Source organism: Diospyros lotus, chromosome 15 (genome assembly GCF_014633365.1).
Source record: "Diospyros lotus cultivar Yz01 chromosome 15, ASM1463336v1, whole genome shotgun sequence".
NCBI lineage: Eukaryota > Viridiplantae > Streptophyta > Magnoliopsida > Ericales > Ebenaceae > Diospyros > Diospyros lotus.
Window position 1 is genome coordinate 31,914,879 of NC_068352.1, and position 22,078 is coordinate 31,936,956.

The following is a 22,078-nucleotide window of genomic DNA, read 5'->3' on the forward strand; positions in this document are numbered from 1 at the left end:
TATTTCTAACGTGACAACAAGAACACCAAAAATAAAATTGCTTCTCTCTAATGTTATCTGTTCTTTTCCAACACCTTATCATAATTTATTTATTCAACCAATGAAGAAGCCTTGGTAAAAAATCACAAAAATTTTACCTTTCATAGAGAAACTTGTTGCTTTGTGTACATATATATTTAATATGTTCTAAATTTTATCCCAACATAAAATAAAATAACAAAGCTAGAGTAGAGGAAAGCTAAAAAACAAATTCATTCATTACTTGTAAAAGTCATCTCAACACTAGAATTACTAATAAGCATCTCTAATTTCCGAATGGCTAACACATCTCCCCCAAAGTTTCTGCCCACAGATCCATCCATAACATTCACAGAATTGCTCCGCTACTCCTTGGTCTCATCTCTTGCAACAATCTTGAATTTCCCTGTTTGTTGTTGCTGCAAACAAAAGAGAACCCATCAGAAGGAAATGAAAACCCATAAATATTTAACAAAAAAAACAAGAGAATTGTTAAGAGTTCACCTGAGGCTAATTAATATAAATGGTAATCCAATTGTACATTAAAATACAAAAAAAATTATCAAACTTCAATTATACAATTTCATAACTTTTATTTAAAAGAGATTTACGGGTCACTAATAATATGAAGTTCAATAATTTTTTTATATCTTAATATAAAATTCAATAATCATTTATAATATTTTGGGGTTTAATTGGTTATACTTGTAATCAATCAAGTACCCAGAACCAAAATCCAACTTAAATAATTTTCCATCCCACACCCACTAGATAAAAATCCGGATTTGGCTTTGATCAGTGTAATTTAGTGAAATGTAAAAGAATATTGTACCTTCTTCCACAGCTCGGTGTGGCCTTTGCAGAACCCAGCAACAATGGCACCCTTGGCTCTGCTTTCTCTGTACTCAACACAAAGACCCTCCTTCAACCCACAGCTCACGTGGAACGCCAATGGACACTTAGGTTCAGAACAATCGATGGCGCACCCATTCGCAGTTTTGCACAGATAGCAACTCTGCTCAAACCTTCTCACAGGAACTTTCGAACAGTCGATGTCTTCTCGGCCTTCTGGATCGGAGAAGAATACTTCCGGAACAAACAAAGCGCACACAATGTGAGCCCACCGGCCATCGGTGGTCGGCTTCATGGCGCCGCCGGCGGCCGGACAGAGGCAGCAAGAAAAAGGGCTTGCGCCGGCGCCGGGTTGCGGCGGCTGAGAAGCCGAGCATTGGGCGCAAAACCAGTCTCCTTCTGGAACGCCATTGATGAGGGGCGAGCCGAAGCAGGTTGCGTGGACCATTAGATCGCAGCCATCGCAGAACACTATGGGGTCTGAAGGGTCGCCGTCTGTGCTTTGGCACACGGCGCATTCGATCCCGTCGTCTTCTTCTTCCTCTTCTCCGCCATTTTCATCATCTTCATTTTCACCTTCTGCAATTTCATCGCGGTTTCCTTGGTCGCCGACCGGCGGCTTGTTGAGGTCGAAGGCCGAGGTTTCTTCATCCGGGACGAGGTTGGGCTGAACCGCCCAGATCCTTTTCTTGGCCGGCAAACACACGGCGGCAGGCGGATGCAGATCCCAGGCTTCTTTCCTCTTTTTGGCTGGGAGAGGGAATGATACGGCGGCGGCGTACTGGGTCTCTTTTTTCTGCTGCTCTTCTTGCATCAGCCTGAATCTTTTCAGAGGAGGTAAGCCATGAAACCTGGTCTCCATTATCAATCACAAAAAGAGAGAGAGAGAGAGAGAGAGAGAGAGAGAGAGAGAGAGAGAGAGAGAATGGAAGCCTTTGGCGAGGGGTTTGCAGTTTTGATCTGAGCAAAGTGGGAAGAAAAACCCGCGAAGAAGAACAAAACTGAAATCAAACGTTAAAATGTATTTGAATTTGGCGGCTCTTCAAAAATAGGTTACCCTCCCTTATCTTCAAATTTTGGAGGTCAGTTTAACCCGGATCCGGATCCTATTTTTTGGGCTTAAATGGGACAATAAACAGCCTAGAATTGGGTTGGGCCCACGTCCCAATGCATCCGCAATTAAATATATGACTGGGCCCGCCCACTTTCTGGCCAGTTGCACATTTCCACATTAAACCCAATAAAAGTAGCTGAGCAGGCGGCAGCTGCGGGAATTTCTTATGGCGGTCACTTGCAGTTTCTACCATATAGTGGAAAAGGAACAGTATCTTTGCATATGGAACTATCTCTGATCTCGCAATGTTGAGAACCTTCTTAACTGGGTTTTGTATTCATAATGAACTCATCTTCCTTCCCCTCCTTTTTATTGCTCAATATCAAAAAAAAAAATATATTGGGATATTGCTCGTTGGACTCTTAGATTTCGTGTTCGAGCCCTCGACAAGAGATAGTTCAACAAATAAGGAGCGACCTAAAAAAATAAAAAATATTTGTTGCTCTCATGTTTGTGGTTGTACTAGGGGTCGAAACTTGCTTGTTGAATTATCTGATTTACCTCTCATGCTGAAATCGTGAGGTCGAATAGCGGAGAGCTCTCGTAATGATGCGTTAACAAAAAAAAATAAAAAAAAAACACAAAAAAAGTTGAATGGCAGGAAGAAAAGTAGTGGCTGGCTATGATTCTCGGAAACATCTTGAGGGCGTCGTTTCGATATTTCCGTTTCTAAAATGACAAAAAAATATTTTTGAATCATTTTTACAATTTCAAAAATGTTTCAATACCATTTCATAATATTAGAAAAATATCGAAATGCATTTCCATCCGCGAAGAAGTTAGATATTTTTTTCTTAGGTTTTGAATTTTGTTTCAGGAGTTTGTTTAAATAGATTATGAGATTTATGTTTATTTATATATTGAATAACTATTTTTTATAATTATATTTACAAAAAAAGTCATATTTTTTTTATTTATGTATTTTCTCATGTTCTTAATTTTTTTTTTTAAATTTTATTTCTTCATTTCCATTTCGTGTCGGTATATATTTCTTATTTTTATTTTCGTGCAATGTAAATGGTTGGAAAAATGATTGGGGGGACGATGGAGACATAAGAAATAATCTATTTTGCAGGAAAACACAATGTAAGGCATAGAAAAAAAGTTATTTTGAAATCAAATGAAGCGATATATAAAATGTGAAGTTATTTTTGAAATCAAATTAATTACTTTATGAAATATGTCAAAACTATTTTGCTTTTGATATTATTTTGATGATGAAAAAACTTCAAAATTACTTATTGATGAAAATCATTATGTTGAACGTCTTTGATAATGAAAATATTTATTTTTTATGATGAAAAATATTTTCATGACATCTTCATTTTCAAAATATAAAAAGTATATATTATTGAAAATAAAAAATAAAAAATCTATTTATTGTGTAAGGATGTTGTTTCAATCATTTTGTCAAATCAAATAAACTCTTTAGTGACAATCTCTTGAAAAATATCTCTTTGCCATTGAATATATATTAATAAAATTAATGAGTGTATGAGATTTATTGAAAATTTATTTTAGCATTTATCTTAGTCTATTTTTTAAAAAATTAAGGTGAAACTATCGACCATTTCAAGTCCATCTATCAACCATTTGGGGACCATCGCATTTGCATAGTTCCCTACCGCTCGTGCTCTCGATTTCGATAAAGAAAGTAAATCGTATATAGAGACTTTGCCTCTTTACGCAAGACAAAGAATTGAATCTGCGACTTACTTGTGCGAATCTCAGCTTATCATGGCTCAACCACTTAACATGTGCTTTGAGGGTGCTATTGACCATTTTGTACTTTAGTTGTTTGGACTCTTTAAAAGAATCAACAATTTTTTTAAAAAGTGTTGGACAATTTTAAAATAGTTGACTGTTTTTAAGAAAAAATCAATCGTTTTAGAAATAAGAAAGACTAAGGGTGCGTTCTCTTTGCTTTTCAACTTTTAGTTTTGAGATTGAATTTATTTTCAGTTTTCTGTTTTGGTAGTCTATTTTTAGAAAATTGAAAACGCATTCTCTTTGTCATTTTGAAAAATTATTTTTCAAAACAAAAAATTAGAAAACGCGTTCTCTTTGAAATTTTGAAAATATTTTTTTAATGATATTTTATTCAATAAATTTGATTATTAAGTAAATTATAAAAATTTAATGTTAATATATTATTAAAAATATATATATATTTTAAAGTTAATAAATTTTAAAATATTTTTTCCCATTACAATAATAAAATATGAATAAATAAATATGTTTTGAGTTTTGAGTTTATTTTGGATGAAAACACTCAAAACAACTTTTTGTTGTTTTGAGTTTTCCTCACAATTTTTTTTTTGTTTTCAAAAATACATTTTTAAAAACAACAAAGAGAACGCGTTTTCATTATTTTAGAAAATTGAAAACTAAAAATGACTTAAAAACAGTAAAGAGAACGCAACCTAAAAGAATTGATCGTTTTAGAAACAAATTAATCATTTTATGTTTTTATAATATAGGTTGACTTTAGATAGAAAAATGTCGACTCTCTTAAAAGAAACAATTGACAATTTTTTACTTTTGCCAAGAACATTCAACGATTGCTATGATCTGTCAGACGAAGAAATTTTATTCTTTTGGTCCAAATTTTTTTAGTTAAAATTCTGTCGACATTAACTCTATATTGTTAACTTTTTCTCAAAACTATTGACTTGTTATTTCAAATTGTCAACCGTTTGTCAAATAAGTTTCCTCTTTTATAAAAGAGTTGACTGGTTGCTCAAAGCCATTGTACGCTTTAATTTTCTCAAAAAAAACTATCAACCGATTTTTAACATCCCGCATCGAGCAATAAGAAGGACCATATCAAGTTACTCTAATGGGTTTAAGCAAACTTTTCAAGGGGTCACTCATACTTGAGCTACCTTAGTTCAAGCACACTTAATTCGGGAGTTCTTTATTCACATTCTGCTTAAAAAGTATCCAACTGATATTGTTTCCTCCTTACTATTCTTGATATATATACTAGTTTCTCTAAAATCCATTCTTAGACCTAAATTTGGGCTCTCAGGATATTACATTCTCCCCTTCTTGAGTAGATGACATCATCGTCATGTGATCTTACACTAGGTCTCAGATCTTCTTCCCTTTGGGGGCTACTATCCTAGAAGTCTACCAGGAGCTACTCATTGTCTAGACCCTTGCGCCCCGGCGCCACTCCGCGCCCTCATCAGGCCGTTTTCTCTAAGGTTTAGCTTTGATACCACCTATAACATCCTGTATCGAACGATAGGAAGGACCAAATCAATTTACCCTGATGGGCCTACACGAACTTCTCAAGGGTCACCCATCCTTGAGCTACCTAGATCTTCTTTTCTTTGGGGGTTTCCATCCTAGAAACCTATCAAGAACCATTCCTTGATCAAGACCTCCGCCCCGTCGCCACTCCCTGTCCTAATCGGACCTCATTCTCTAAGGGTCCGCTCTGATACCACTTGTAACATCTCATATCGAACAATAAGAAAGATCGAATCAACTTACCCTGATAGGTCTACACGAACTTCCCAGGGGTCACTTATTTTTGAGCTACTCTAACTCAAACACGCTTAATTCGAGACTTCTTTATCCACATTCAACCCAAAAGGTATCCAGTTGGTATTATTTCATTCCTTATTATTATCGATATATATACTAATTTCTCTAAAATCCCTTCTTAGACCTAACCTTGGACTCTCAGGGTATTATAGATTTGAAAAAACTATCAATTGTTTCCCTTCTTGCACATGTATCACCTTTTGGCCTTCTTCAATTGACAGCTCACATGAAATTCATGCATGCAAGGACACTACAAAAAGAAAGGTTAGTTATTTAAAGTTACTTCAACAAGTAAAGCCTATTAAGATAGTGTTTGTTAATCAAGATATGTGATGAAAAATGTCAGATATAGGAAGTATTCTGTATATTTGTCATTTTTAACGTGTTAAATTTATCTGATATTTTCCAAAAAACCCTCACGCAACTTCTTATTTTACTTTTTACAGATAAATTTATATGAATATTTATTTGTCTCCCTCCAAATAAATTTATCTAATATTTTATAGGTAAGCCTAAAATACCCATTATATTTCTTGAACTATTACTAATAGTTAAGTGGGACACAAAAGTATTAATAGTTTGTTTATTTATTTTATTAAGTGGGCCGGAGACAAAAGTACTAATAATTTGTTTATTTATTTTGTGGTTGTTAAAGTAATTATTTTATGTTTTAAGGTGTTCTATAGCCAGTTGTAGTGTAAATGAGATGCATGTATCCTTACAACCCTGTAGCTCCCTTGAGGTAATTGTAAGCAAGATAGCAATCATGATGCTGGTTGAGGGTACTCTAACCAGCCTTACTTCAAAATTTGAGGACGACACCAAAATGAAACAGAAACACTTTCTACATGGTTTTTCAAATTTGTAAATCTTCAAACAAAGGTTCAACACACGTCCTTTTATATCTAAGTGGTGAAGAACATTGTCGTCTGGCTGTAGCATTTTCTAGAATATTAAAACACGCACCAACGTGGAAGGTGCATTTCCAGCAATACGATCGACTTGCACCGGGAAAATCCATTACAAAACTCAAGAGGAAAAATCTCAGAGAGATGCCCAATACAAACCCTCAACGTACGGGTACAAAACTCCAGAGATTAAATCTCAAGGAGATGCCCAACACAAATACTCGATCATGAACAAAACCACAAACATAAATTTTGCGGGCGGAAGAGAACTTAGTCAAAAATTTTGTATGGGAAACGGAGGTCGAGGAAGAGAACTTAGTCCTGCATGCATATGTCGGCGAAGAAGATGGCCGACGAGTAGAGGTGATTGCTCCTCACGCAATGAGAGAGAGAGAGAGAGTTTTAAGGAGTTAAATGAGCGGGAGACTCGTCGTCTTCGGGGTGAATAGTATGGGCCATGAGTTAAGAAAACGACTATTGTCCTGCTGTCACGTCACGTTGGAGGCTGGGTGGGTGCCTATTCACATGCCCAGCTGCAACCACAAAGCTTCTCTATGGAAAGAGTTTTTAAGAAAAATTATTTTATTATTATTTACCATGAATAATTGAATTTCTCAAATTCAAACTTAAACCCCCGAGAGTTTTATCAATATTATCATTTATCACTAGACGACAGTCTAATCCTGTAAGAACCAAACTAAGTGGTTTGAAAAATAATTTTGTTTTACATGAACTGTATGAAAAAAAATATACATGTATATGTACGAGAGATTAAGCCTCGAGGTGGGCCTTATGATTTGAACTTGAAAAGTAAAGTCGCCCATAAAAACGAATAATAATGACAAAAATAACAAACCGAACGGGCCTTAATGTGCATTGATGGCTGATTGATCAAGTTTACTTTCTTTAATTTTATATTTTCATCTTTATATTTTTTAAGTTTTTATGTAATCTTTTCTCTATTTCATTTACACTACTAAACTTGCATTTTCAAACCAACCATATGAGATAAAAATCTCATACACAAATTTGAATGGGAGATATAAGTGAGGAATCCTGTTTTCGACCATCTCCAACTTTCTCTCGTTGTTCTTTCTATTGCTTTGATATAATAATTTTTTTTCATTATTTTAATTATACCTTTATACTTGCATTTTGAAGTTAATATATTCCCTATACTTTGATGTGAAAAAAAAATAAAAAAAAATCAATTTGACCTCTTTTTACACAGCAAAGTACAAAGATTAAATTAACTAAAAAATATAGATATGAACGTATAATTAAAATAACAAAAAAATTGAGTGATCTCATTTATAAACATAATATACATATATGAGGGAAAATATGAATTTGGCGATTTATTTTTCACATACCAACGGAAATAAGGATAGCATGAGCAATAATAATACCAGTTGGGCTGAATAATGCGGCGAAGCACATTCTGAAACACGAGCCAACGAGATACATATCAAATGCATGCAAACTTGAGGCTGTATCATCAGTACCCAGAAGAAGGCTCACCTCATTTCTACTTTTTTCCTTCCTATTCTCGGCTCAAATTTGGGAAGCAAAAGCCTAAATGCATCATTACAATACAATAACAAAGCTGACATGGAGTCTGAATCGTCAGGCAAACACAACATACAAAATATTTGAAGCTTATGTAACAATGGTCCCTCAAATCCATTTCAACCAAGAGAAGTAACAGTCCAGTAAGAAAACTTAAAGTATGTACCAAACAAGCACTCAATAGGCTGAAATTTTGTCCTTCCAGCAGCCGAGATAGAAGAGACTGGAACATGTGAATCCTGATGAACTTTGGATGGCCATGCCACGTCCCTGAATTCCTGCTCGTGCCCTTCCGGAGGGGGAGTGACACTGGAAAACAGCAAAATACATGGTTTAGTTTGGTCCATATTTACCAACCACCACAAAGTACAAAGAGTTCATTATATGATTCAATGCTTCAGAACAGAATGTATGCACTTGTGATGAATATTTAAGTCAAAATTTTCTCAAATCCCATCTCAATAGCTCTTCCCATTTCACATGAGTGGAAAATCTCAGTGAAGCAAGAGAGGCAAATGCCCCCAAGTGAATTATCTAAGTTAAATGCCAAACTAAATGCAAACCAGGTCAAATAATCTAAGGACAGTCTAGAAGCTACTCTCTTGTTCCATAGAACAAGATTGCCCACTTACAAATTTCCCATCTACTTACACAAACCAACACTTGCTAACAGCCAAGGAGCAAGCAGCCATTCTAACAACCATAATATTTTTTCTCTCTCCCAAATAAACTGCTAAGAATCTTTGCACCGCTGATGTAAGATAAGTCAAAATCCAATGGAATAAGCATTTGGAGCAAATACTGAATACTGAATTATACAAAACAATGTCCCAGGCTAATCTGAACCTTCAATATTTGCATCAGGACCATAGTTTCTCCATACTAGGTGAGCATACCCTCCAAAATGTCTATTGCAAGGCTATATTTCAAAACTAAATCTTAGAATCTACCTAGCTCCAGTCTAAATGCCATCACAAAGGACCAAATAACAGCCTGCATCTTAGCATGTCAGCATACTACTCTTATCTGTGTCCTTGAGCTCTCTGCATATCATAAGCACCCCAAGCACCAGGACCAGGTCCGTATTGAGGATAGTTTTCTGCAGCCGCCTGTACCTGAAATATAAGAAAGATATTATAAATGAAAGGTCTTCAAAAGATATAAATAAATAAAGCTCTAACAAAAGGGTGCCTTCGTTTGTTCTTCTTCAACAATGCAATGTGAAAGGATGGGAAACTTACAGGATTCATGGAATTTGTACCATAATTGGTAGGATAAGGATTTCCAGCATACCCAACTTCAGCATAGTTTCCACTATAACCTGAACCAGCAGAAACATATTAGCAGCATCGCAGAGACAGGATTATACTTCATGATGTAAAGCCAGTAAAGAGAAGCGCCAAAACAAAAAGTCTGACAAGCAATCAACCATTCTCCATGATCTAAACTGAACTATAATCCAGGCTGAGATAAACTCTGAACATTTTAAGGCATTGAACGCAACATTTTATCATTTAAAATATTATCCTAAAACAAGATGTTAACTAGAACAATTAGATGAATAATCTAATAAAACTACATGGACACAACAATTACAAATCAATCAAAGATCAAGTTATTAATAACCTAACAAACTATACTACTTAAAAGTCAAAATAATGGCAAGAACAAAATGTAAAAATCCAAACAACAAACAAATTTCAATTGACCTACAGATAGAGAATATAGTTGTCTTCATTCTTTCTTTAGATACGATTCTTTGATATTTTTTTATGACACTCACAGACGTGGAAAAGGAAAATATATGAAAACCACAAGGGCCTGTTTACTTGTGGAAAATGTTTTTTTGTTTTCCATCTCTAGTTTTCATTTCTATTTCTGTGTTTTCTTTTGTGGAAATTGTTGGGAGGCCGAGCTATTGAGCTAATGGCCGGGTTGCCGAGCTACTAAGATCGCTATCATCTGATTTATTCTTTGTGATTTATCTTGATTTATATTGTTGTTATATCTTATCTTTTCCTTTTATTAGATTTGTTTGTATTTAAGGTTGTTGTAATCTAATCCTAAAAAGTAAGAATCTAATCTCTAAAATTTAAGAGAATTCTTCGGATCTACTGTGTATATATTTGTGGTATTCTCAAGGGAATAATATAAAGAGAATTATTCTTTCAAAAGAAGATTTCTTCATGGTATCAGAACAGAAATTATTTCCTCTTGTTATCAAACCCTAAGCAGCCAGTTGCTACAGCGACCAGCCACCTCTTAATCTCCTTTCTTCCTTTTACCTGATAGTACCAGAATTCTTCTACAATGGCTGGTAGCGGTAGTAAGTCTACCCAGATTATTCCCGCACCAAGCAACAATGTTATAACCATGGATAATAACAGCATGATCGCTATTACGGGACACAAGCTCAGCGGTCAGAATTATCTCCAATGGTAACAATCAGTGTTGATGTTCATATGTGGCAAGGGCAAAGACGACTACTTGATCGGAGTCATAGCCAAACCAGGAGAAGAGGAACTAGGATACAAAGGTTGGACGACAGAAAATAACATGGTGATATCTTGGCTCATCAATTCTATGACAAATGAAATAGGTGAGAATTTCCTTCTTTATGATACCGCACAAGAAATTTGGGAGGCTGCTAAGGAAGCCTATTCCCATATCAAAAATACTTTGGAGTTATTCGACATAGAAAGCGTGCTTGATGACCTAAGGCAAGGTGATTCCCATGTCACACAATACTTTAATTCCTTAAACAAGTATTGACTTCAATTGGATAAGTATGATACTATCCAATGGAAGTGCACAGAGGATTCAGCAAAATACAAGAGCATTGTGGAAAAGAAGAGATTGTACAAATTTCTTATCAGTTTGAATAAAAACCTAGATGTTGTAAGTGGGAGAATTCTTGGAACAAAGCCCTTGCCAAGTCTTAGAGAGGCCTTTGCTAAAGTCTAAAGGGAAGAGAGTCGGATGAAGATTATGCTCATGTCTACAAGTCCAACCTCGGAGCAATCGGCTCTAATCACCCGAGGAAGCCATCAAACTGCCTTCAAACAAAAGAAGGGCAGACCTTGGTGTGATCACTGTCACAAGACAGGACACACTAAGGATACTTGTCAGGAAATAGTAAGCCATCTGATTGGAAGCCAGCCCATGAAAGGAAGAGTAGAAGTGCTTTAGCTTCCAAGAAGGAAACCACAACAACCTCATCAGCTTCATCACCTAATCTGTTCAGTAAGAAACAGATGGAATGGCTTCAAACTATGTTAGAAAAGACCCAATTTTCTCAGCCCTCTAACTTGGCGTCCGGTTCCATAGCCCTTAAAGATAAATCATCTCATGTTTTAACTGCCAAAAGTGAGTTTTCTACTGTATGGATTGTTGATTCAGGGGCTTCTGATCACATGACTGGAGAATCTAATATACTAACTAATTTTCAACCTTGCAAGCAAAATTGGGTGGTAAGGATTGTTGATGGTTCACTATCAAAGGTAGCTGGAATTGGAATGGTGGCAATTTCAAATGATTTAACCCTAAAATCAGTTCTCTTGGTGCCAAATTTAGACTGCAACTTAATATCAGTGAGCAAGTTATCTACTGATTGTAATTGTGTGGTTAAATTCTCACAAAATTTGTGTGAATTTCAAGACCATTGTTGTTAAAATCCCGATTTTACGCGTACGATTTTACGATTCGAAGACCCCCAAACGATTCAAATCCCATGTAAAATCCAATTTGCAATAAAATCCTATAAAATCTCGATTTTACATGTACGATTTTACGATTTTCCGCTTCAGAGATCCCCAAACGATTTTACGATTCAAAGACCTCTATTGATTTAAGTTGTAATTTAGAGGATGCTTCCAATGTCTCAATGTCACATAGCATCTGACATTGGAACTTATGCAATAAATTGTTATATTTTGCCTCTAAATTGGAACTTGATTTAACATTGATTGCATAAATTCCAATGTCACATAGCATATAACATTAATTGCATAAGTTCCAAATACTTGATTTAAATTATAATTTTTACTTGATTTAACATTGATTGCATAAGTAAATCAAGACAAACAAGTAATTAATTAATGGACCACCCAACCCCAAATTGGGATATTACTTGATTTAATCAATGTTAAATCAAGAAAAAATTACAATCTAAATCTAATGGAAGACATTGGAAGCATCATCTAAAGAATTTTAAGCTATATTTTACCTCTAAATTACCCATATTTTGCCTCTAAATTGCCTATACCAACCTGTTAGTTTTTGAGCTATATTTGGGAAGTATCATTTTTTGAATTATAATAAGGAATAATAAAGTTATTAAATAATATTAATTCATTTTCTACAAAATTATATTATTATAAACATATATTTACAAAAATTAAAGGGTATTTTTAATTATCTCTAAAATCTTACGATTTTACGATTCGATTTTACAATCCAATTTTATGGACCCTTTGTCGATCCCACTTAAAATCCCGATTTTAACAACCTTGTTCAAGACCGGAGTTCAGGGAGGACTATTGACAGTACTGAAGCATGTTCGGGCCTCTACATCCTTAAAAAGACTTCTTCTAGCAATAAAGTCATTCAATTCAGCAACTGTTCTTCTTTTAAACCAGCTGTTTATTTATCTAATTTTCATTCCAATAATGGTGCTATCATGTTATGGCACTATAGATTAGGTCATCCTAATTTTGTTTATCTTCAGAAATTGTTTCCCTCATTGTTTAAGAATAAAGATCCCCATTTGTTACAATGTGAAATCTGTCAATTCTCTAAACATATACAAAACACTTATCCCAGCCAAGTTTATACTCCATCTTCGCCTTTCTCCTTGATTCATAGCAATGTGTAGGGGCCTTCTAGGGTTAGAAACATTATTGGGGCTCGTTGGTTCATATCATTTATTGATGATCATACTCGCTTAACGTGGGTATTTCTTATAAAAGAAAAATCTAAATCTGGTTCTATCTTTCAAACTTTTCATTCAATGGTGCAAAGACAATTCAATGCTAAAATTCAGATCTTGAGAACAGATAATGACAAAGAATACTTCAATTCTATCCTTGGTCATTATCTTTCCCAACAAGGCATAGGACACCAAAGCACTTGTGTTGATACCCCCAACAAAATGGGGTTGCAGAACGAAAGAACCGACACTTATTGGAAGTTGCGAGATCCCTATTGTTCTCTACTAATGTTCCTCTGATTTATTCTCTATGATTTATCTCGATTTATATTGTTGTTATATCTTATCTTTCCCTTTTATTAGATTTGTTTGTATTTAAAGTTGTTGTAATCTAGTCCTAAAAAGTAGGAATCTAATCTCTAAAATTTAAGAGAATTCTTAAGATCCATTGTGTATATATTTGTGATATTCTCAAGGGAATAATATACGGAGGATTATTCTTTCAAAAGAAGATTTCTTCATCTTTTCTATAGAAAATTAGAGAAAAATAAGAAAACACGCTCATTTTTTGTCAAATATGAAACTAGTTTTAGACTTTAGGAAACGAGAAAACGTGTTCGAAATCAAAAAAAAAAATTCTACAAACCAAAGTTAAGGTAAAAAAAATTAATTAATGTAAAAAAAAATAATGGACTCAATCGACAGCGAAGGAACTGCGACAGAACAGATCTGGGACTCAAAGTGACAATCGGTGACAAAGGAAACAGTGAAGCTCAGCTGAAGAGGAAAGGTCACTAGAGGAAGCTGAAGGGTATGCAATGATCGGCAACGGTTAGTGACTCATGACAACTCACAGCGACGGTCAATGACTCACAACAAAGGATCTGTGACCATGAGTGGCAAAGGACTTGTGAATCTGAAGATGAGAGGCTGATGGAGGAAGAGGAGAGGACGGCGATGCCCAGCGACGAGGAAGAAGCTCTGCTCTGCGACAATCAGTGACTCAGATTTTTCACTTGTGCAAAGATGAAGGATGAATGATGGAGGAAGACGTGAAGAAGAACGATGAAGGGTTTTGTGGAGATGGATGCTACCAGATTTGAACTCGGGGCTATCCAAGGGAAAACATGGGAAAAATTGGAAAACACGGTACCATTTTAACAAGGGAAACATCAGAAGAAAAGATATTTTCTGATTTCCAATATAAATTTAGAAAACAAAAAACTTGTTTTCTGTTTTCTAATTTGGAAAAAAAAAAACAATTTGAACACAGTTTCTAATTTTCTATTCCTGTGGAAATTGTTTCTGGAAAACTACTCCAGTTTTCTATAAGTGAACAGCTCTGAACTTCTCCAAATTTGTCCAACTGAAGAACGAAACCAGAAGAGGATTTATCATGCATGTACTCTAGAATTTTGGGCCCCAAAAGACCTTCCTAGCCCTTCTTTTGGCTTCTTTAACTAGGGCTTGAGTGCAGGAGATTTGCTGCCCATTCTCCCCAGAAAGTCACCCCTTTTGCAGGGAGAAATCAGCTCATCTGCCCCCTTAGATAAAATGCCTACAATTAATTAACATGCCCTTGTAATATATGCATATTAAGTCTCCCACACTTGAATAAATTCCATTTATCATCCTTTTCTTCTTTGGTAAATATACTTTCTAACCGTTAAATTAATTATTTAATCCTCAAAATAAATAATAATCACTGATGTTTAGTCTCTACAACAAGCTAATAACATGTTAAAATAATGTTTTTAATCTCATCATTAAAGATAAGGAAATAGGCCCCCAAGTTCGGTTTTTAGATATAAATCCCAAATCTGCTCACTGGGCCTCCACAGTTGATGGATTGCCAAGGTCTGACAACCAATTTTTTTAATTCCCAATAACCCTTCTAATTATCCCTTTAATTAAAAGAAATAATTACAGGTTACTACAATATGGGTATTAGCATTATCTTTGATGTGGAAGATATATCCTTGTATCAAGGCCATGATAATGAAATGAAACAAAATTCCATGAAAACTAGACTACCACCAACCCCTTGCTTGAAAGAAGAAATAGTTGATCTCATCAAGTGGTTTCAACACATGGAGGTGGTTTCTAGAAGTATCTCATCAAATGGAGGGGATGCCCATTGTCAGAATGCACTAGCATCAAGAGTTCCAAAGGCTTGATCATATTTTCATGATATATATCATGTTTCAACTCAAAGCAACCCAACCTTCTGAAGCCAGGGAGAGATGACAGAGAATGTTGGCGGCAGCATCCAAAGACACATAAGAGGCATGCTAAAATTGGTTCTAAGCCCAAAGCATTGTTTGGAATGTTTTGGATGAAGGTGGAACCTCTTGGGAGCTTTGTTAAGCCTAGTTTTAATGTTTTATGCATCAATTTTTTATTTTTATTTTTGTTCTATATTATGTCTCTTAGTGTCTTCTGTAATTAATGTGTTTAGGTTTTAATTTATGGTCTTCTCCTAGTCTTATTATTAGCATTGTTAGTTTTTGTTTGGTTTTAACTAATAAGACTAATGTTACAAGAGCTCTATAAATACCATTATAATCCACTCGTTTTTAGTGGTGAATGGAACAATTATCTTCAGTTTCCTCAAAACATGTTATGCTTTCTTTGAATTGTACAATGCAATTCTAATTCTAACCTTAGGTGTGATGCCTAGAAGATATTTCTTCCTCTCTTCCCTAATCTTCAGTTTCATATGATTATTTTCCTAACCCTATTTCCAACCCCTGAAATTCATCTTTCCAGTTCAGCTTCCTTTTACTTCTATAAATTGCCCCCATCAACCCATTACATACGTGAACCCTAGAATTTTCAAAAAAATTTACTAGCCTTCTAAGCCTAAATAAGCCCCAACCAGCAGTTATTTTCATATTACCATATCTGTCCTACATCAGTAGCCTTCCTCCTCGCCACATATGTAATCCATGATTTGAGTCATGGATCGTGCTATCAAATAGAGATTCGAATTGTGAATCAAATCAAATCGTAAGATTCAGTATACATTTTTAAACCAATAAATCTATAAAATTCAAACACAAATCTCATGTCACTCAACAAAACTAGTAAATATTCACATGGAATATCTAGCATCATATATACCATATATACATTTTCATATAGGTATCCATATACATGAATAAACATGTTATATCTAAGGTTGCTGGAACTAATTTCTTGGATAGAAATTCTACCACACTTACTCTCACACACTCACAGATTTGATCTAAGGAACAGATTTAATAGAATCAACAGAAAATAAAATAGAAAACAGAATTAAACCAAACAAGAAACACAAATCACACATCCACAAGAACATCAAGATTATCCCGGTTCATGCCATGTGAATGGCACTACATCCAGCCTCTAAGATCCTCCTGAGAGCAGTCTTTATTTCCAGAAAATGATCAGTACAGTAGCGGCCCTTCTCTCCCTTCTATTCCCGAGCGCCCCAATTGTTTTCCCCAAAGATTACAAAGCTAACAGCCCTAGCCTTTCTCTCAAAAACAATCAGCACTCGTTACAAACAGAAAAATGAGAACTCTCTCTCCATTTGCTACCTCTTGCCCTCTATTTATAATAGTGGGTGGATGTCCCAATGAATATTATAGATATTTATAGTTTAACCCCCAAACTATAACTAATTACAATTTAGGTTACAACTTCTATCTAAAATCTTCAAAAGGAACTCTAGCAAACTGACATCATTCACTGCTACTGCCATCATCTTCTTCTTATACCATATACTCGAGACAACCTTTAACAAAACACATATATATTCATACATATACAACTATATAAACATGCATACACATACATATGGAAATGAAGATGAATGGTAACTGTAGATTTTTGTGATTTTATTTCCACTAAACATTCTAAATTTGGGCTGTGATAAGTATCACACAATTCCCTTCCGATTCTTTCCAATTTTAGATACACCTATAGATTCAAATTGTTTTAGTTAAAATTTGTATCAAATAGCACAATTCTAGTCGTGAAATGTGCAAGCCTAATAACTATGTCATGGGTAACCTTAATGGGTCATTATCCAAAAAGTTTTAACGTATACAGTAAACCATATTGCCTAGGCTGCAAAAATACAACCTTTACCCTGTGCTAAAACTACCCTCAATTGGTTAATAGCTACTGTAAAACAAATTGTCTGCACTCTCCTATTAATTTCTGACAACATCTAACATGTAAATTTTTCATCATTAATTAAACTGCAGCCTGAGACTGCCAGGAGCATTTATAGACCAGAAAGCAAGAAGATTAATCAATCTTTCAGGATGATTCCTGATTTGCACTCAACAATCTTGCACTTCATAAGTTACTTTACATACCAAAGGCTCCAGTCTAGGATTGTGAATCATGGTTCTAAAGATTAATGCTAATTTCCTTATTTGTCTTCCATTGCCCCACACCACGGCCACCAAAAGTAACTTCTACTTGAATGGAATGGAGCCCACATGCATATTTTCCTCCTTAGATGCCACGACAAGTGTTATTTAATCATCAAAAAGCAGTTGCCAACAAATGCTGGTCATGATGAAAACCTCAATCAAGTATCATTTCATCGGAATAACAATCACAGAAAATAAGGACACAAAATTTCCTTGGAATTCAAATCAATGACTTTTGAAGAAAAATAACCTGTATTCCCAACAGCAGCAGCAGCAGCACGTGCTCTTTTTTCTGCATTAGCCATCTCAGCACGGAGCTTTTCCAACTCGCGAGCCATTGAGATCAATTTCTTCTCCAGCACCTGACCATGTTCATAATTCTCTGCATATCCCTTCTTCTCATACTCAATGGCAGCCCTGTTGCAAGCAAAAGGAAGAAAAGTCAACATTCAGAATAAAAGCTTCCAGTAGTCAACCTATGAACACAATTACCGTGCACGCTGCAACTCCTGTTTCAGACCCTCGATTTCTGCCTTCAGAGCTGGGGCTTGTTGTACATCTGCAGTGACCCTGGTTAAATCCTGAGTCATTGATTGAACCTTAGCTGTAAGCTCTTCTCGTGCAGCAGTAAACTCCTTAATATCACTGTGAACTTGCAGAAGCTCGGCCCTCATGGCCTTTGATGCACCAAGATCCATTTCCAATTTAATGGACTTCTCATACAGTTCTCTCATCTGCATATCCTTCTCTGCATGCAAGGAACTGGCATAGTGAGCCGTCTCTTGAAGCTCATGCTGTGCAGCTTCTAGTTCCTGCTTAAGAGCCACGTGGGTGGCAGCAAGTCTTTGATTATCAACCAAAAGGCCTTGAATCTCCTGATGTTGAGCTGCGAGTTGTTCCTCAATAATAGCTGGATGAGGAGGGAACTGTCTGGGGGCCATACCAAACTGGGATTCTCTCATTTCCTCAAGAAGAGCAGGATGAGGCCGTGGGCCAAGTCCTTTTCCAAAGGGGGGCTCGTGCATTGGGTGGAAGCCACCATGTGGAATATCTTTCATTGGATGAGGAGGTACACGATTTCTTCCAGACATTAGTCTTCAAATTTCAGAAACAAAAAAGGGTGGAATTCCTATGTTTTAATACAAAGCTTCGTGACCACAGCACCTGAATAAATAAGACAATTAGATAATTGAACAAATTTAGCATCTAAACCTTCAAAAATAACTCAAAAAAATCAGAAAAATAAACGATTGCTGAGATCTAAGAGCATAATTCAATAAGTAGTAATCGGCACATAAATGTAAGGTTCTCAACTGTTACCATTCGAATTTGTGCAGTCAACTAACATTATGTAAGTATGATCAACAACAGTGAACAGAAAAACTCAAAGATCAAACCAATCAAATCCCCGCAAAATAACAAATACGTAACTAGGAATTCTCAATACGTGCATCCATACCGCTTCCTATGAATAACCAAACCAAAAAAAATAAAAAATAAAAAGTTGTGGCAGATATACATTCATTCTCTTCTCATTTTCTAACTCAGTCCAAAATACAAACAAATCAAACTCCAAATTTCTGTTCTCATCCTTTCCTCCACTCCAGATTTCAACACACGAAATCGAAATAAGAGGCAGATACCTATACAAGAAAAATCGCAATTCCAAACAAATCAGCGACAGAATTCGTAAAGTTTCTCTCCGTATGCAACACACGGACAGACACGTTCACGCACTGCAAAGTAGGAAATTTTCGGAGCTCGGGGAGCGATAAAGTTTCTGTAAAACCCTAACAAAACACCGATGAAACGGAGATTCTCGGGGTCGAAGATGAGATCGCCGTGAGCTACGGTGAAAAACTGAACCCTAGAACGCAAAAAAGGAAGAACAAACCGCGTCGTTCACGAGCACGCAATAGTGGAAGGAACCCTAGAAGCGTTGGAATCACTGGCAGTGAGTTTACCTTCGGGGAGACGTCGACCTTGGCAGCAGCACCGAGTATTGCAGAGACCACATTGGGATACGCCTCAAGGCTTATGTTATGTATCCGCCCGAAATGGGTACGGGCCCGTTGGGCTTTCTCTCCCTCTCCCACTTGCTCCTTTCTTTTTATTTTCTCGGATAAAATAAATTCACAATTGAAGAGTTAATTCCTAAACAATATCTCCATATTGTATCAATTTTATAACGAATTTTACAAGTTATTAATTTTATATTAATTATATAACACCGCTAAATTTTATATAATTAATACTATTTTAGTCTATTAATTATTAAACTTTTTTAATTTTGTATGTTTGACTATTCATTTATAAACAATGGTCACCTCAATTCAAAATTTAAGAATGATTAAAAACATGATTTATCTGAATTAACTAAATTGAATCCATCGAACTTGAATGTTCAGTTTAGTTAATTTGTTTTCAAAAGTTTGATTTTTGATTTTTTTTAGTTGGAAGAACCAAATCAACAAAACTTTTAAATTATTTCGGTTTTGATATTTATAAAATGATGTCATTTTTTTTCAATTTTGTATGTTTTTTATAAATTATTTATATTTTATTTGCATTTCTTTACTTTAATCTATTTGGTTTGATTTATACGATTTTGGTTCGGTTATCGATTAGTTTAGTTTTTTTAGTTAATCGATCGGTTCAATTTTGTTTTACTACTCAGTTCAATTTAATTAGTTAGTAAATTTCGATCGATTTGATAACTGAACTAATTGTTTACTAATCCTTATTCTCATTTATAAGCTCTCATCACTATTCACTATATATAGAAGGTGTTACCTCAACTCTAAGTATGTTAAAAACACAACTCTTTGTATACTCTTATAGTTTTTAGCTAAACTAACCCATGGAGTATCGGCGTAAGAAAACAACACCACACGACCTCTAACTAGCTTCTATTTTACAGGCTCCCCGAGACTCGATGATTGATTAACTACAGATTTTATTATACTGTATTTAGACAATAATAATTTAATTTTTAAAAATAATTTTATAAAAGTTTATTACCAAAACATTCGTAAATTTTTGACTCGGAGTATCAAATTTATGAACTCTATATTTAAACTTGTAAATTTGTATTATTTTTATATGACCATCCAATTGAATTAACATCCACCACCAACTGAGTGAGATAAACTTTTGGAATAATAATATATAAACAATCAAACTTGGAGTTCGTATTTCCCCTTCTGGCTCCACTCAATATGCAAATTTTTGAGGTTTTTGATCCTATAGTCAAATGGGTATTTGTAAATTCCTTTATTGAAAGTAAGAATAATTTTTAAGATGTGAATCGTTGTTGCATTATTTGATTCCTTTTCAAACGACTTAATCCATATATTTTTAAGATGGGTAAGCATTATATGATCTTAAGCAATACTTAATCCATATTTCTCATACTACTTTAGAGTTTATGTCCCGTCAATCAAAATAAAAGAGATAATAACATGTAATAATTTATTAAGGTAGCGTTTGTTAAAATAAACAAGATAAGAGAGTATCAAAATAAGTCCGGAATGATTTTCGGACGAAGATATAGAATTGTTAAGATAAAGTTGGAAAGTATTTCAAGATTTTTATCAAACTATTTGTTAAATTTTTTAAAATGCATTAGAGGATATAGAAGTCATTTTTTTCTTATATGCAAGGATTAATATATACTTATTTTGAAAGAGATGAGAGATATGTATATCTTGAAATATCAAAATAAGAGGTCATTAATGATTTTTTTAAGAATAGTCAGATAAGCTTAACAAATGTGTTAGATATGATAAAAGTTTGAAATGCATCTCATATCTTGATTTTTTCATCTCATATCTTAATTAACAAACATCGCTTAAAAAGAACAAGCATCACCTTGAGATTGGGCAAACGCTTTCGCCTTTCACAAATTTAACCACCCTCCATCATAATCCATGCACAATTAAGAGGGGGAGGGGGCAGTGGGAGAGTCAAGAAATTTTTTTAGTTCAGATTAAATTATAATTATCTATAATAATATATATAAAAAATCAAAAGGCCAACCCCATCTGGCCTGGGGGGGGGGGGGTCCAACAATTTCACTATTCAGGAGGGCTGAGGCCTTCTACCAGCAGCATACAAGTCATTTCAAATCACTAAACATTGTCCAAAAGAAAATAAAGGATGAAAGTCTTGGCCATATTGCTACAGTGGTCCTAGAGGGAGGCAGAAATGAGAGTGCATGCTGCTGCTGCTGGTGGTGGTGGTGGTACCTCTTCCACTTGGCACTGTGGAATCATAGACCTTTTGGACAGATGCTGGATGGATGCAAATAGAAGCTACAGACAGACATCAAGTGCAGGTCACCTTTGAGTGAGATGTTGGCTTATGGCATATACACGACCAGGAACGTATGAGAAATTTCCTCAAGCAAGCTTTAAGCAGTCTCAACCCAAAGTGTTGGGTGCTCAAACCATTGGTCTCATTTCGACAAAATCTATATTTTTGCTTTGCCCTGTAGTTTGATCTTTTCTTACCTAATCATTTAAATTTTTTATTATTTTAATTATATGTCTCTTAATTTAATTTTTATATTTTATATTTTTTTAATCAACATAAATTTTTCATTATTTCAATTACACTTGTACCTATATTTTCAAAATCCTTGTACTTTAACATTTGAAAAAAAAATTAAATTGACTGTTTCAATTTATATTTTTTCTTTTTACATATC

At 34.9% G+C, this 22,078-nt stretch overlaps 2 protein-coding genes across 5 annotated transcripts; both read right to left on the reverse strand.

Annotated features, from left to right (window-relative positions):
* Positions 1-228: 228 nt before the first annotated feature.
* On the reverse strand, positions 229-1,867 carry LOC127792277 (uncharacterized). Its single transcript, XM_052322728.1, has 2 exons — positions 851-1,867; positions 229-437 (listed from the first exon to the last, which is right to left on the reverse strand). Exons 1-2 carry the CDS (start codon positions 1,730-1,732, stop codon positions 384-386), a joined length of 936 nt encoding a protein of 311 aa, XP_052178688.1. The 5' UTR covers positions 1,733-1,867; the 3' UTR covers positions 229-383.
* Positions 1,868-7,945: 6,078 nt separating this feature from the next.
* Positions 7,946-19,452, reverse strand: LOC127792075 (protein FLX-like 1). 4 transcript variants are annotated; one of them, XR_008021065.1, is made up of 6 exons: positions 19,335-19,452; positions 17,863-18,534; positions 17,621-17,787; positions 9,258-9,337; positions 8,967-9,131; positions 7,946-8,325 (listed from the first exon to the last, which is right to left on the reverse strand). XR_008021065.1 is itself a non-coding variant. In XM_052322408.1 (6 exons), exons 2-5 carry the CDS (start codon positions 18,459-18,461, stop codon positions 9,039-9,041), a joined length of 939 nt encoding a protein of 312 aa, XP_052178368.1. In that variant the 5' UTR covers positions 18,462-18,534; positions 19,014-19,311; the 3' UTR covers positions 7,946-8,325; positions 9,037-9,038. The 4 variants fall into 4 exon arrangements, 2 of the variants coding, with proteins under 2 accessions (XP_052178368.1, XP_052178367.1); XR_008021064.1 differs by lacking the exon at positions 19,335-19,452 and adding an exon at positions 19,014-19,309; XM_052322408.1 differs by lacking the exon at positions 19,335-19,452 and adding an exon at positions 19,014-19,311 and having other exon boundaries at positions 9,037-9,131.
* Between the last annotated feature and the right edge of the window lie 2,626 nt (positions 19,453-22,078).

What these genes read in the sequence shown, in the direction of transcription:
- LOC127792277 (XM_052322728.1), bottom strand. Translation starts at nt 1,732, where the DNA reads ATGGAGACCAGGTTTCATGGCTTACCTCCTCTGAAAAGATTCAGGCTG. An exon ending in ACACCGAGCTGTGGAAGAAG is followed by an intron (nt 438 to 850) that starts GTACAATATTCT and finishes TTTTGTTTGCAG; the next exon opens with CAACAACAAACAGGGAAATT.
- LOC127792075 (XM_052322408.1), bottom strand. Translation starts at nt 18,461, where the DNA reads ATGTCTGGAAGAAATCGTGTACCTCCTCATCCAATGAAAGATATTCCA. An exon ending in TGCTGCTGTTGGGAATACAG is followed by an intron (nt 9,338 to 17,620) that starts GTTATTTTTCTT and finishes CTGCTGGTTCAG; the next exon opens with GTTATAGTGGAAACTATGCT. An exon ending in GTACAAATTCCATGAATCCT is followed by an intron (nt 9,132 to 9,257) that starts GTAAGTTTCCCA and finishes CTTATATTTCAG; the next exon opens with GTACAGGCGGCTGCAGAAAA.